This window comes from Ornithorhynchus anatinus, chromosome 1, assembly GCF_004115215.2.
Source record: "Ornithorhynchus anatinus isolate Pmale09 chromosome 1, mOrnAna1.pri.v4, whole genome shotgun sequence".
In the NCBI taxonomy this organism is placed as follows: Eukaryota; Metazoa; Chordata; class Mammalia; order Monotremata; family Ornithorhynchidae; genus Ornithorhynchus; species Ornithorhynchus anatinus.
The window spans coordinates 184,598,586-184,614,657 of NC_041728.1; the positions used below are offsets into that span (position 1 = coordinate 184,598,586).

At 59.0% G+C, this 16,072-nt stretch overlaps 1 protein-coding gene across 1 annotated transcript; it reads left to right on the plus strand.

Moving 5' to 3' along the window:
- The first annotated feature begins 2,385 nt into the window (after window positions 1–2,385).
- Window positions 2,386–13,643, plus strand: DTX3L (deltex E3 ubiquitin ligase 3L). Its single transcript, XM_039915091.1, has 7 exons — window positions 2,386–2,657; window positions 4,303–4,538; window positions 6,623–6,896; window positions 8,048–8,982; window positions 9,031–9,312; window positions 10,881–11,098; window positions 13,412–13,643. Exons 1-7 carry the CDS (start codon window positions 2,453–2,455, stop codon window positions 13,479–13,481), a joined length of 2,220 nt encoding a protein of 739 aa, XP_039771025.1. The 5' UTR covers window positions 2,386–2,452; the 3' UTR covers window positions 13,482–13,643.
- The last annotated feature ends 2,429 nt before the right edge of the window (window positions 13,644–16,072 follow it).

Here is a 16,072-nt window from a genome sequence, read left to right on the forward strand (position 1 = left end):
TTGGACCCCCCCAAGCTCTGAGTGCGGAGCTCTGCACACAGGAAGTGCTCAGTAAATACCACTGCTGGATTGATTGATACTGGGCTCTCCCAAGCGCTTAGTACAGTGCTCTGCACATAGTAAGCGCTCAATACATAGCATTGATCGATTGCTGTTGTAATGATGATGATGATAATTAGAGAAGCAGCGCGGCTCAGTGGAAAGAGCCCGGGCTTGGGAGCCCGAGGTTATGGGTTCGAATCCCGGTTCTGTCAGCCGTGTGACTGTGGGCAAGTCACTTTACTTCTCTGTGCCTCAGTTCCCTCATCTGGAAAATGGGGGTGAAGACAGTGAGCCTCCCGTGGGACCACCTGATGACCCCGCATCTCCCCCAGCGCTTAGAACGGTGCTCTGCCCAGAGTAAGCGCTTAACAAATACCAACATTATTATAATAACAATAAAAAAAATGGTATTTGTAAGCGCTGACTATGTGCCGGACATTCCAGTAAGCACTGGAGCGGATACGAGCAAATGGGGTTGGACACAGTGTTAATCCCCATTCTACAGATGAGGGAACCGAGGCACGGAGAAGCGAAGTGACCTGCCCCGGGTCGCACAGCAGACAAGTGGCGGAGTCGGGATTAGAACCCACGACCTTCTGACTCCCAGGCCTGGACTTTCTCCTCTATGCCACGCTGCTTCTCTATTGTACTCTCCCAGATGCTCAGTACGGCGCTCTGCACTTAGTAAGCACTTCATAAATACCATCGATTAATGGCTATTGCATCCTCCCAAGCATTTAGTGCAGTGCTCCGCACGCGATGATAATAATAATAAGCTAAGCGCTTACTGTGTGCCAGGCACTGTACTAAGCGCCGGGGAGGATACAAGCAAAGCAGGTTGGACACAGTCCCCGTCCCGCGTGGGGCTCCCAGTCTCCATCCCCATTTTGCAGATGAGGTGACTGAGGCCCAGAGAAGTGAAGCGACTTGCCCAAGCTCACAGAGCAGACGAGGGGGGGGAGCCGGAATTAGAACCCAGAACCCTCTGACTCCCAGGCCCGGACTTTCTCCCCTACGCCATGCCGCTTCTCTATTGTACTCTCCCGAGCGCTTAGTACGGTGCTGTGCACGTAGTAAGCGCTCCATAAAGACCACTGACTGCTAGTGCATTCTCCCAATAATCATAACGATGGTATCTGTTAAGTGCTTACTTAAGTGCCAAGCCCTGTTCCGAGCGCCTAGTACAGTAGAGAAGCAGCGGGGCTCAGTGGAAAAAGAGGCCGGGCTTGGGAGTCAGAGGGCGTGGGTTCGAATCCCGCCTCTGCCCCTTGTCAGCCGGGTGACTGTGAGCGAGTCACTTCACTTCCCTAGGCCTCAGCGACCTCATCTGTCAAATGGGGATGAAGACGGGGAGCCTCACGGGGGACGACCTCATTCCCCCGTATCTCCCCCAGCGCTTAGAACAGTGCTCGGCACGTAGTAAGCGCTTAACGAATACCAACCTTATCACCATCACTCTGCACGCGCTAAGCGCTCCATAAATACCATCGGTTGACGACTTTAGTGTCCCAAGCACTTAGTAGGTCGATTATGGGGGCGCGGTGCAGGATGTCGGGGGGCCCGGGACGGGTCCCGGCTGGCCTCCGCCCCCTCCCCCAGCCCCGGGTGTCCTTGGGCGGATCCGCAGCGCCCGGAGGACCCACCGGACCCGATATTGGAGAATCGGAGGGGGACGGGGGGGCTCCCCGAATCACCCCCGCTCCGCTCCGGTTCGGTCCAGTCCTGTCGGGTCCCGTCCGGTCCTGTCCTATCCGCTTCTGTCCTGTCCGGTCCTGTCCCCTCCGGTCCGGTCCGGTCCCGTCCCGTCCCGGTCCTGTCCGGTCCTGTCGGGTCCTGTCCGGTCCTGTCGGGTCCTGTCCGGTCCTGTCCGATCCCGTCCGGTCCTGTCGAGTCCTGTCCGGTCCTGTCCGATCCTGTCCGGTCCTGTCGGGTCCTGTCCGGTCCTGTCCGATCCTGTCCGGTCCGGTGGAGTCCGGTCCGGTCCGATCCCGTCCGGTCCGGTCCGCTGGGGTCGGGTGGGGTGGGGTGAGGCGGGACCCGGGCGGCGGGGAGTGTCGGGGCCGTCGAGGGCAGGGCGGGGGCCGGGAGGCTGCGGGGTTCCGGGGGTCGGGGCGGGGGCGGGGCGGGGGGCGGGGGCGGCGGGAAAACGAAACAGAAAGGGCCCGGAGAGTCCGGACGCGGAACCGGGAGGCCCCGCACCCCCCGCATCCCACCTCGCATCTCCGCCGCCTGCCTTCCGCCGCCTGGCCGCTCCCGTCCCGCCTCCCGCCCCGCGTCCCGTCCCGCCTCCCACCCCGCATCCCACCCCGCCCGTCCGGCCTACCTCGCATCCCGCCCCGCGTCCCGCATCCCGCCCCGCGTCCCGCCCCGCCCGTCCGGTCCTTCCATCGTCTCCCGGGCGTGGGGCGGGATGTCGGGGTGCGGGTCTGCCCCGCGGCCGCCGTCGCCGTTGCTGGTGCGTTTGGGGGCGGCGGGGCGCGGGGTCCCGGAGCGGCGGGTGCGGTTGAACCTGGAGAAGCACTTCCAGAGCAGGAGCCGGGCGGGAGGAGGAGACTGCGAGGTCCGGCCCGGACCCCAACCCGAGGACTTCTTCCTGCACTTCCACAAGCCCCAAGGTCGGGGGGATCCGGGGGGGACCCGGGGTGGGGGGGGGGGGGGCCCGGACCGGGGAGGGGGGCGGAGCGACGGGAGGTGGACAGCCACAAGCAGCCCTCCGTCTCCCTCACCCCTCTTTTCCCGCAGGACTCTGTACTGAGCCCTTCGGGGACAGCAATGATGATGCGGGTATTTGTTAAGCGCCTACTACGTGCCGAGCACTGTTCCGAGCGCCGGGGGAGAGCCGGGGTCATCAAGGTGGTCCCACGGGAGGCTCCCGGCCTCCATCCCCATTTGACGGACGAGGGAACCGAGGCCCGGAGAAGTGAAGTGACTCGCCCGCGGTCACCCAGCTGACAAGTGGCAGAGTCGGGATTGGAACCCATGACCTCCGACTCCCAAGCCCGGGCTCTTTTCACTGAGCCACGCTGCTTCTCTAACACAGGGGTAGATGGAAGATCATCAGGTTGTCCCCCGTAGGGCTCGCGGTCTTCATCCCCGTTTTAATAATAATAATAACGATGATGATGATGTTGGTATTTGTTAAGCGCTCACTATGTGCAGAGCACTGTTCTAAGCGCTGGGGTAGATACAGGGTCATCAGGTTGTCCCACGTGAGGCTCACGGTCTTCACCCCCATTTTACAGACGAGGTCGCTGAGGGACAGAGAAGTGAGGTGACTGGCCCAAGGTCACACACCTGACAAGCGGCAGGGCCGGGATTCGAACCCACGACCTCTGACTCCCAAGCCCGGGCTCTCGTCACTGAGACGCGCTACTTCTCGACGCGATTCCTTGCCCTCGAAGAGCTCCCTTCTCCCCGCTTCTGCACTGCGAGCACGTAGTTGGACAGGGATCGTCCCTCTCTGTTGCCCAGTGGTACTTTCCAAGCACTTAGTACAGTGCTCCGCGCTCAGTAAGTGCTCGATAAATACCACTGAATGAAGGGAGGGAGGAAAGAGCGGACAGCCTACTGCCTGCAGAACTCTGTATTGAGCACTCCGGGGAGAGCAGTGTAGTTAGTTGGTAGACGCAACCCCCGCCCTCAAGGACCTGAGAGTTTGCGGTTGGCCCAACTCTGTAATGAGCGCTCTGGGGACAACGGAGTCGGTAGGTGTGATCCCCGCCCTCGGGGAGTTGACGGTCTAGAGAAGCAGCGTGGCTCGGTGGAAAGAGCCCGGGCTTGGGAGTCAGAGGTCGTGGGTTCGGATCCCCGCTCAGCCGCTTGGCGGCCGGGTGACCTCGGGCGAGTCACTTCGCTTCTCTGGGCCTCAGCGACCTCATCTGGAAAATGGGGATGAAGACCGGGAGCCCCACGGGGGACGACCTGATCGCCCCGTATCCTCCCCGGCGTTTAGGACAGCGCTTTGCACAGAGTGAGCGTTGAATAAATGCCGTTATTACTATGACTGTGTACAGAGCAGCGTATGCCGAGCGCTTGGGAGAGGACCCTAGAGTTAGTAGGCCCGATCCCCGCCCTCAGGGAGCTTCCGGTCAGCGGATGCAGAGCACTGGACTGAACGCTCGGGAGAGGACAGTAGAGGAGTCCAGTGGCGTCAGCCCTCGGGGATGCGGACCCCCCCCCCCCGCTTCGTCCCCCCGCTTCCGGAGCCGTGACGGGGGTCCCTCCCGCCCCTCTTTTCCCTCCCCCGCTTCTCTCCTCCAGCCAAGGAGGGGGTCCTGAGCCATGGACCTCACACGATCCTTATCGGGTCCGAGCTGGTGGAGCTGGTGCTGGAGGCCTGCCCGGAGAAGGTGCTCCTGGCCCAACCCCCGGAGCGGGCACCAGCCGGGGCCGATCCGGAGGCCCGCCCGGAGGAGGGGCTCCGGGCCCGGCGGCGGGATCCAGCCGGGGCGGAACCGGAGGCCCGCCCGGAGGCAGCCGCGTCCCCCAACGACAAGGTGAGCCCGTACGGTGTCTATCGAGCCATCCATCTGTGGTTTTTATTCATTCAGTCGATGGTTCAATCAAGGGGTCGTATTTATTGAGCGCTTCCTGTGTGCGGAGCACCGTACTGAGCGCTCGGGAGAGGACGACGCAACAGTAAACAGACACACTCCCGGGCCCACAACGAGCCGAAGCCGGGGTACCGTTCTCGGGTACGTACCGTGGGCGGAGCACTGCTCTAGGCTCTTGGGAGAGTACGACAGAGTTGGTGGGCGTGCTTCCCGCCCACGGGGAGCTTCCAGTCCACCGTGCGCAGAGCCCCGGGCTGAGCACTTGGGAGAGTCCCACCGAGTGAGTAGACGCGATCCTCGGCCCTCCAGGAGCTGACGACCCACTGTGCGCGGAGCACTGAGCTGAGCTATTGGGAGAGGGCGATGGACTTAGTGGACACAATCCCTGCCTTCAAGAGGAGTTCTCAGCCTTCAGTGTGCAGGACACCGGACTGAGCGCTTGGGAGAGGACGAAGGAGTTAGTAGCCACAAACCCTGCCTTCGAGGAGCTCCCCGTCTACGTGGGGGGACAGACATTGAAATAAATGAGAGATAGGGGACCATCCCACCCCCCCGACTCTCCCCCGGTGCCCCATCACAGATCATCCCACCCCCCGACCGTCCCCTCTCCATCCCTGACTCTCCCCAGTGACCCGGCACAGACCCTCCCACCCCCCTGACTCTCCCCCCTCCATCCCTGACCGTCCCCCAGTGACCCAGCACTGTCCATCCCACACCCCTGACTGTCCCCTCTCCATCCTTGACTCTCCCCAGTGCCCCAGGACGGACCATCCCACACCCCTGACTGTCCCCTGTCCATCCCTGACTCTCCCCCAGTACCCCAGCATGGACCGTCCAGCCCCCCGACTCTCCCTTGTCCATCCCTGACTTTTCCCAGCGCCCCAGCATGGACCCTCCAACCCCCTGACCATCCCCTCTCCATCCCTGACTCTCCCCCAGTGCCCCAGCAGGGACCCTCCAACCCCCGACTCTCCCTTGTCCATCCCTGACTCTCCCTTGTCCATCCCTGACTCTCCCCCAGTGACCCAGCACGGACCATCCCACCCCCTGCCTCTCCCCTCTCCACCCCCGACCCCCCCAGTGACCCCCACATGGATGCTGGTTTGGGGTGGACTGTCATGGTGTTTCCGACTGCCCAGCTTCCTTTGTGGATCGACTCCCTCCCTCCGGTGGCATTTGTGTGGCTCTGTTGTGTGATCCAAATTGCTGGATGACTTTCCTGGGTTTTTTGCTTTTGTTTTTTGGTATTTGTTAGGATAGGCACTGTCCTAAGTGCTGGGGCAGATAAAAAGTTGTCAGGTCAGACAGAGTCCCTGTCCCCCATGGGGCTCACAGGCTTCATCCCCGCTTGACAGTTGAGGAAACTGAGGCCCGGAGAAGTGAAGCGACTTGCCCGAGGCCGCAGAGCAGACGGGTGGCGGAGCCGGGATTAGAACCCAGGTCCTTCTAATAATGACAGTATTAACTGTGGTATCTGTTAAGCACTTGCTATGTGTCAGGCACTGTTCTAAGCGCTGGGGTGGATAGAAGCCAGTAATAATAATAATAGTAATTATGGTATGTGTTAAGCGCTTACTATATGCAGAGCACTGTTCTAAGCACTGGGGTAGATACAGGGTCATCAGATTGTCCCACGTGGGGCTCACATTTTTTAATCCCCATTTTTCCAGATGAGGTCACTGAGGCCCGGAGAAGTCAAATGACTTGCCCGAGGTCACAAAGCAGACAAGTGGCAGGGTCGGGATTCGAACCCATGACCTCTGACTCCCAAGCCTGTGCTCTTTCCAATAAGCCACTCCGCTTCTCTAATCGGACCCAGTCCCTGTCCCCCATGGGGCTCCCAGTCTTCATCCCCATTTTACAAAGGAGGGAACTGAGGCCCAGAGGAGCGAAGCGACTCGCCAAGGTCACACAGCGGGCCGGCGGCCGAGGCGGGATTAGAACCCGGTTCCCTCTGACTCCCGAGCCCGGCCTCCCTCCGCCGGGCGCGCCCGCTATCCCGTTCCGTTCGGTCTGTTTGGTCTCAGCTCTTCGTGAAGGTGACCGCCCACCTGAACGCCGGCCTGCTGTCCAAACGGCAGCGGGAGGAGGCGGCCGCCCGCTGCGCCCGCCTCGACCTCCGCCGGGGCCCGCAGGGCATCGAGGCCGTGGACGGCGACTTGGAGGACGTAGCCGAGCTCCATCGCCTCCTGAAGCAGCAGCTGTTGGGGAAGGACGAGGACCGCAAGCCGTCCCCTGAGCGTGGCCCCGAGCTTCCCGCCCGAGACCCCGGCCCCAAGCCTTCTTCCCTGGACAGCGGGGGTGAGTTCATTCAGTCATTCATTCAATAGTATTTATTGAGCGCTTACTATGTGCAGAGCACTGAACTGAGCGCTTGGAATGGACAACTGGGTAACAGATAGAGACAGTCCCTGCCCTTTGACGGGCTCACGGTCTAAGTGAGTTCCGATTCCCCCATCTCCGCACCGAATCCCGCCCCTCCGACCGTCCCACCGAGTCTTCCCCGCGAAGCGGCGAGGCCTAGCGGCTAGAGCCCGGACCTGGGAGTCAGAAGGACCTGGGTTCTAATCCTGGCTCCGCCGCTTGCTGCTGTGTGGCCTCGGGCAAGTGACTTCGCTTCTCTGGGCCTCAGTTCCCTCATCTGTCAATCGGAGATAAAGACTGTGAGCCCCACGGGGGACAGGGACCACGTCCAACCCGATTTGCTCGTCATAATAATAATAATGTCGGTCTTTGTTAAGCGCTTACTATAATAACGTTGGTATTTGTTAAGCGCTTACTATGTGCAGAGCACTGTTCTAAGCGCTGGGGTAGTCACAGGGTCATCAGGTTGTCCCACGTGAGGCTCACAGTTAGTCCCCATTTGACAGATGAGGTAACTGAGGCCCAGAGAAGTGAAGTGACTCGCCCACAGTCACACAGCTGCCAAGTGGCAGAGCCGGGAATCGAACCCGTGACCTCTGACTCCCAAGCCCGGGCTCTTTCCACTGAGCCACACTGTTTCTCTATGTGCCAAGCGCTGTTCTGAGTGCTGGGGGTAGACGGAAGGTCATCAGGTTGCCCCATGTGGGGCTCACAGTCTTCATCCCCATTGGACAGATGAGGTCACTCAGGCCCAGAGAAGTGAAGTTGACTTGCCCAAGGTCACACAGGTGATAGGTGGCGGAGCCAGGATTAGAACCCATGGCCTCTGACTCCCACGCCCGGGCCCTTGCCACCGAGCCACGCGGTTTCTCCTACCCACCCCGGCGCTTAGTACAGTGCCCGGCACCGAATAAGTGATTGACGAATACCAGAATTATTTTCATCATTCCCCGCCTGACCGCGGGGTCAAACTTTCCCACCCCCGGCACCAAGCGCTCCCCTTCGGGCCTTCTTCCCTTCCCCCTTCCCCCGCCGACCCCGGCGAGCGCCTGGCGCCAGGCCCCTCGAGCCCCGGTCTCCCTCCTCAGGACCCTCGCCCCCCATGGTGGTCCCGCTGACCCTCTACAGCTACTTCAGGCACGCCTTCGCCAAAACCGTGGACGATCTCTGCTCCCGGTACCACGTGGCCATCCGGATGGAGCGAGACCTCCCGGGCTCCGCCAACCTGCGCTTCGTCCCGGACGGATCCCCGGCGGCGGCGGCCAGCGAGGCCTTCGCCGAGGCCTTCAAGCGGGCCACGAGGGACCTCGCCCACGAGCGGTTCCCCGCGGGCCCCGGCCTCCGGCCCAAGGAGGCCGTGCGGGCCCTGGCCGGCCGCTTCCCCGGCCTCCTCGTCTGGGCCGAGGGAGGGGACGTGGCGCTCCTGGGTCCCCCGGGAGAGGTGGCGACCGCCCGGAGGGAGGCGGCCGAGGGGCCCGGGGTGGGGTCGGGGCCGGTGGAGATGAAGGTGAGGGTCCACGGGGCCCCGGCGACCGTCTCCGTGCCCGCGGCCGAGTTGCGGCTGCTGACCTCGGAGCTGCAGCCGCAGGTGCGGGCCGTCGAGACCAGGTTCTCCGTGTGCGTGCGGCCGGGGGAGACGTCCCACCCCGAGACCGCCCGCTTCGACTTCGAGCCGCGGGGGCCGGGCCCCGACCTGTCGGTCCACGCCCGGGCGGCCTTCGTGGACGCCTTCCAGGGCCTCTCCTCGCAGCTGCAGCAGCGCGCCTTCCTCCCCATCCCCGACAAGCCTCTGGACCAGGACCGCTTCTTCGAAGACTTCCAGAAGCAGCACCCCGACCTGGCCCTGGCCCTGGGCGGGGGGCTGGTCACGCTGCGGGGGCTGCCCGCCGTCCTCCTGGACGCCATCCGGAGACTCCGGGACTATTTCTTCCTGACGGAGACCTCCCCGGGCCCGCGGGCCGGAGACGACGGGGCCGGCGGTTCCGGGGCGGGAGAGGAGGCCGCCCGGGACCCCGGGGGTCTCGGGGAGAAAAATGGGAAGGAGGAGGAGGAGGAGGAGGAGGAGGAGGAGGAGGAGGAGGAGGAGGAGGAGGACACGTGTCCGATCTGCCTAGACACCATGAGGGACAAGAAGACCCTGGACAAGTGTCGGCATTCCTTCTGCTCTCCCTGCATCCAGCAGGCCCTGAAGGTGAAGCCGGCGTGCCCCGTATGCCAGATGCTTTACGGGAAGGAGACGGGGAACCAGCCTCCGGGAACCATGAGCACCTGTCAGCTGCTCACCGACCTTCCCGGCCACCCGGGCTGCGGCACCATCGAGATCCACTACGACTTGGCCCCCGGCGTTCAGGGCGTGAGCTTGTCCCCCGGGGCCCTGGGGCGGATGAGGCTTTTAGGGGTGCGGAGCGTGGGAGGGGGCGGGGGCTCGGGGGGCTAAGCGGGTGGCTAAGGGAGAGGCCCGGGGGAAAAGGAGGACTTCATCCATCGATCGCTCCTATCTACTGAGCGCTTACCGTTTGCGGAGCGTTCCGCTGAGCGCTTGGGAGGGTACGGTAACAGTGATAATCGTGGTATCTCATTCATTCCGTCGTATTTTATTCACTCGGTCGTAATTTTCGACCGCTGACCACGGGCCGGGCTCCGTACTGAAGCTCTGCGGTGGATACAAGCCGGCAGCGTTGGAAGCGGTCGCCGTCCCACACGGGGCTCTCCGTTGCCATCCCCATTTTCCAGATGAGGAACTGAGGCCCAGAGAAGTGAAGGGACTGGCCCGAGGTCACCCTGCTGACGCGGCGGAGCCGGGATCAGAACCCGTGACCTTCCGACCCCCAGGCCCGGGACTCCGCCGCTCTGCTTCATGCTGTCGTAACGATATAACGGACACGTTCCCCGCCCACGGTGGGCTTACGGTCGATCGGCCAATTAATCGTCAGTGTCTATTCATTCGATAGTAGTTACTGAGCGCTTACTAGGTGCAGAGCACTGCGCTAAGCGCTTGGAATGGACAATTCGGCAACTGATAGAGACCATCCCTGCCCACTGACGGGCTCACGGTCTAATCGGGGGAGACAGATGGACATCGGGGGAGTGGAGGAGCAGTGTGGCCTAGTGGCTAGGGTCCTGACCTGGGAGTCAGAAGGACCTGGATTCTAATCCCGGCTCCGCCGCCTGTCTGCTGTGTGACCTTGAGCAAGTCACTCCTCTTGGCCTCAGTTCCCTCATCTGGAAAACGGGGATTAAGAGCGTGAGCCCCACGTGGGTCAGGGACTGCGACCAACCTGATCGGATTGTATCTACCCCGGCGCTTGGAGAAGTGCTTGGCAGATAGTATGCGCTCAACGAATACCACAGTTATTACTTTAGAGCCCTCGCTGCGTGCAGAGCACTGTACTAAGTGCTCGGGAGAGTACGATACAACAGTATACGGGTGCGTTCCCTGCCCACAACGAGCTGAGAGTCTAGCGGGGGGTCGGGGCGAGACAGACGTGAATAGAAATGAATATATAAATGGCAGATACGGATGTAAGGGATGTGGGGTTGGGAGGGGCGATGAAGATAGGGAGCGGGTCAGGGCGACGTTGAAGGGAGTAGGAGAAGAGGAAAGGAGGGTGCCGTCAGGGAAGGCCTCCTGGAGGAGAGGGGTCTTCAGTGAGACTTCGAATCGGGGGAGAGTCATCGTCCGTGGGATCTGAGGAGGGAGGGCGTCCAGGCCAGAGGCGGGACGTGGGCCGGGGCCCGGCGGCGAGACAGACGAGCCGGAGGCCCGGGGTGAAGGTTGGGATGGAAGGAGCGGAGTGTGCGGGCTGCACGCGTGCGCTCACGGGGCGAGCCTGGTCAGGGGTGGGGGTGGGGGCGGTCAGGGGTCCGGCCGGGGGGCGGGGGGCTGCCCCGGTGCCGACGACGTTCCCGCCCATCCCCCAGGACAACCACCCGTGCCCCGGGCAGCCGTTCAGGGGCACGCATCGGGTGGCCTATCTGCCCAACGATGCCGAGGGCCGGGCCGTCCTGCGCCTGCTGAAAGTGGCCTTCGACCGCAAGTTGATCTTCACCATCGGCCAGTCTCGGTCCACCGCGGCCGGCAACGTCATCACCTGGAATGACATCCACCACAAGACCTGCATGACCGGGGGACCCACCAGGTCAGAGCACCCCCACACACACCCGGCGTCCTCCCGGACCATCCCGGCGACACCCGGACGCATCCGACCACACTTCGGCCCTGCCCGCTGACGCCCTGGCAGTGTCCTGGCCACATCCGGTCAGGAGCCGGCCATGCCCGGTACCGCCCGAGCAACATCCCGGTCACACGCTGACCGTGCCCAGTAACGCCTGGGCAACATCCAGTGTGGCGTAGTGGCTACGGCCCGGGCCTGGGAGTCAGAAGGTCGTGGGTTCTAATCCCGGCTCCGCCGCTTGTCGGCCGTGTGGCCTTGGGCAAGTCGCTTCACTTCCCTGGGCTTCAGTTCCCTCATCTGTCAAATGGGGAGTAAGACTGGGAGTCCTCGGTGGGACAGGGCTGTGTCCAACCAGATTATCATGTGTCTACCTCAGCGCTTAGTACAGTGTCTGGCAAATAGTAAGCACCTAATAATAATAATAATAATAATATTGGTATTTGTTAAGCACTATACTATGTGCAGAGCACTGTTCTAAGCACTGGCGTAGATATAAGGTAATCAGGTTGTCCCATGTGAGGCTCCCAGTCTTCATCCCCATTTTTCAGATGAGGGAACTGAGGCCCAGAGAAGTGAAGTGGCTTGCCCACAGTCACACAGCTAACAAGTAGAGAAGCGGCGTGGCTCAGTGGAAAGAGCCCAGGCTTGGGAGTCAGAGGTCATGGGTTCTAATCCCGACTCCGCGCTGTGTGACTTTGGGCAAGTCGCTTCACTTCTCTGTGCCTCAGTTACCTCATCTGTAAAATGGGGATTAAGACTGTGAGCCCCACGTGGGACAACCCGATCACCTTGTATCCCCCCAGCGTTTAGAACAGTGCTTTGCACAAAGTAAGCGCTTAACAAATACCAACATTATTAACATTATTAAGTGGCAGAGCGGGATTCAAACCCATGACCTCTGACTCCCAAGCCCGGGCTCTTTCCACTTAACCAATACCACAATTATTATCATTATTATTATTATTATTATCCCAGCTACATGCTGACCATGCCCAGTAATGCCCTGGCAATGTCCTGGCCTCATCCACCCAGGTGGACGATTCTGGCCAGGGCCTGCCCACACCCCAGAAATGCCCTCTGGCCTAGGGGCTGGGCATCACGAGACATATTGGGCCTCAATTTTGGAGGGTGGGGGGCAGCATCCAGGTGGGTGATGGGGAATACCCACCCAGATCTACTCCTGCCCCAGGTTCAGTCTCGACTGGACACCTGCTGTGTGCAGAGCGCTGTACCAGACCCCTGTTGTGTGCAGAGCCCTGTTCTGGATACCTACTGTGTGCAGAGCACTGTACTGGATGCCTGCTGTGTGCAGAGCACTGTACACTGGTTGTCTGCTCTATGCAAAGAGAAAGGGAGGGAGGGAGATGGGAGGGAGAGAAAGAGAGAGAGATAAAGGGGGGGGAAGAGAGGGAGAGAAAGAAAGAAGAGAGGGAGAAAAAGAAAGAAGAGAGGGAAAGAAAGGAAGAGAAGGGAGAGGGAAGGACAGAAAGGGAGAGATAAAGAGAAAAAAGAAGAGAGGGAGAGAGCCAGGAAAAGAGAAAGGGGAGAAGAAGAGAGAGGGGGAGATAAAGAGAGAAGGGGGAGAGAGAAATAGAGAGAGGGAATGAATGGGGGGAGAGATAAGGGGGGAGAAATAGAGAGAAGAAGAGAAAGAGGGGGAGAGAGAAATAGAGAGAGGGAGAGAAAAAAAGAGAAAGAGTGAGGGGGAGAGAGAAATAGAGGGAGAGAAAAATTATGGAGGGAGAAAGAGGAAAAAGAGGGAGAGAGAGAGAGAGGGAGGGAGGAGGGGAAAGAGAAATAGAGGGAGAGATAAAGAGAGGGAGAGAGAGAAAAAAGAGGGAGAGAGAAAAGGTGGGGAGGGTTGGGGCGGGCCAGGGCCACCGGAGTTGTTCATTCAGTCAGTCATTCATTCGGTCATATTTATTGAGCGCTTACTGTGTGCAGAGCACTGGACTAAGCGCTTGGGAAGGTACAATAGAACAATAGACATATTCCCTGCCCACAACAAGCTCGCAGTCTACGGGGGGGAGACAGACATCGATGGAAATAAATCTCATGTCAGAGGTGGACATAAAGCGGTGTGGGCCTGGGACGGGGAGAAGAGCAAAGGGAGCAAGTTAAGGCCTCGCAGAAGGGAGCGGGAGCTGAGGAAACGTGGGGCTTAGTCTGGGAAGGCCTCTGGGAGGAGGCGGCCCTGACTTTGGGAGCAGGGAGGACTGGGAGGAGGGGGCGGGGACCTGATGTCAACCTGCCCCCCTTCTTCTGTTCCCCCCGTAGTTTCGGCTACCCGGACCCCACCTACCTGCAGCGGGTCCGAGAGGAACTCAAGGCCAAAGGGATCGAGTGACCGGACACCGGCGGGGTGGACAGAGGCCGGAGGGGCGGCCCGGACCCCTTCTGTCTGCTGCTTCCTCTCCCCTCACCCACTCCATTGGACAGGCCTCGCCCTAGTGCTCAGAGCAATGCTCTGCCCCCAGTAGGCGCTCAGTAAATACCACTGATGGATTGAGTGGCTTCTCTATTCTCTCTCAGATAGGAGGGTGCCGGGGGGCGGTGGAGGGGAGGGGGCTGCAGGCTGGCAGGTCCCGGGGGGCGGGGAGGAGGAGGGGGACCCATCCAAAGTCCCTGCCAGGGCGCTGTACTGAGCGCTCGGTCATCTCGGGGAGGGGGAGGTGACGAAGGCGGGAGAGGCACGAGCATCCATCAAGTCCAAGCCCCCCTCATTCATTCAATTGTATTTATTGAGCGCTTACTGGATGCCGAGCACTGTACTAAGCGCCTGGAAAGTACAATTCAGCAATAAAGAGAGACTTATCCCGGAGACGGACAACAAGGCAAATGAACGGGCAACAGTAGAAATAAATAGAATTATTAGATATCCGCACATCAAAACAAGTCAACAGGCAGCAATAGAAATAAATAGAATTATAGATATCTACACATCAAAATGAGTAAACAGGCAGCAATAGAAATAGATTTATAGATATCTACACATCAAAACAAGGAAACAAGCAGCAATATAACCCTCGCCGCCCCACTTCCCCTCAACCACCAGACCCGCGCTTCAGTTTCATTTCTCAGAAGAGCAGATCTTAACCAGGAAGTCCCCGCCTTTCCCCTCTTCCCCGGTCACTCCCAGTAGCCCTCCCCTCTGGTCACCATTCTTTTTATTATTATAATTATTACCGTGGTACTTGTTGAGGAGCAGAGCAAAAAGATGGGCCTACATTTGAATGTCAGGAAAACCGAGACCACGACAACTGGGAGTTTGAATCCATTCGTAGCGGATGGAGAGAAGATTGAAATAGTTGACAATTTTTCTCTCCTGGGATCGATAATCAAGAACAAAGGAACTAGTAGTCAAGAAATACGCCGCAGATTAGAGTTCGGAAGACTTGCCGTGAAGAGCCTGGAAAAAGTCAGGAAATGCGCTGAGGTAAAAATTGCCGCAAAAATACCAACTGTCGATTCTGTGGTCCTTCCAGTGCCAACGTATGGATCCGAAAGCTGGACAGTGAAAAAACAGGATAGAAAGATCATTGATTCTTTTGAAATGTGGTGTCGGAGAAGATTTTTGCCAATACCGTGCCAATACCGAGAAGCAGTGTGGCTCAGTGGAAAGAGCCCGGTCTTAGGAGTCAGAGGTCACGAGTTCTAATCCAGGCTCCGCCACCTGTCAGCTGTGTGACTTTGGGCAAGTCGCTTCACTTGTCGGTGCCTCAGTTACCTCATCTGTCAAATGGGGATTCAGACCGTGAGCCTCACGTGGGACCACCTCATCACCTTGTATCTCTCCCAGTGCTTAGAACGGTGCTCGGCACGTAGTAAGCGCTTAAATACCATCATCATCATCATTATTATTATTACACTAATAAACAGACACATTCCCTGCCCACAACAAGCTCATCCCCTGCCCACAATGAGCTGACAGGCTAGAGGGGCATGAGTAAGCGCTTAACAAATACCAACATTATTATCATTAATACCGTGGACGGCCCCAAAAGCAAACAAATGGATTTTGGAGCAATTGGAACCAGAGTGGTCTTTGGAAGGCCAAATGACTCCACTTACAGGAGGATATTTTGGACACATCATCAGGAGGGCTGAGTCTCTGGACACGACGCGAACGCAGGGAAAACGAGGAAGAGGCAGACCGGCAGCTAGATGGATTCATTCATTCGTTTCCAAGCGCTTAGTCCAGTGCTCTGCACACAGTAAGCACTCAAGAAATACAGCTGAATGAATAAGTGAATGGATAGACACCCTAACAACCCTAAGGGAAGAACTATTAGAAAGGTTGCAGAGCACGGGACGTTCTGGGGAAAGTATATCCACGGAGTCACTGTGAATCGGCACTTGATAATAAGAATGATAATGATTTAAGTGCTTGCTATTCATTCATTCATTCATTCATTCATTCAATCGTATTTACTGAGCGCTTACTGTGTGCGGAGCACTGGACTAAGTGCTTGGGACGGTATAATATAGCAATAAAGAGAGACAATCCCTGCCCACAGTGAGCTCACAGTCTAGAGGGGGGAGACAGACAGCAAAACAAGTAAACAGGCATCAGTAGACATAAATCCACTTTACGTGTCCAATTAGACTGTAAGCCCGTCAAAGGGCAGGAACTGTCTCTATCTGTTACCGATTTGTACATTCCAAGCGCTTAGTACAGTGCTCTGCACATAGTAAGCGCTCAATAAATACTATTGAATGAATGAATAAATAAAATGACAGCTATATCCTTAAGTGCCGTGGGGCGGGGAGGGGGGGAGAGTGTGCCAGGCACTCTACTAAGCGCTGTGGTGGATACAAGCAACTGGGGTGACATACACAGTCCCTGTCCCTCGTGGGGCTCACAGTCTCAATCCCCATTTTACAGATGAGGCAACGGAGGCCCAGAGAAGTGAAGCGACTTGCCCGAGGTCACGCAGC

Excerpts from the sequence above, each read along its gene's own strand:
- DTX3L (XM_039915091.1), top strand. The coding sequence starts at position 2,453 with ATGTCGGGGTGCGGGTCTGCCCCGCGGCCGCCGTCGCCGTTGCTGGTG. Across the intron at positions 2,658-4,302 it reads GCACTTCCACAAGCCCCAAG|CCAAGGAGGGGGTCCTGAGC; the intron begins GTCGGGGGGATC and ends TCTCTCCTCCAG. Across the intron at positions 11,099-13,411 it reads ATGACCGGGGGACCCACCAG|TTTCGGCTACCCGGACCCCA; the intron begins GTCAGAGCACCC and ends TTCCCCCCGTAG.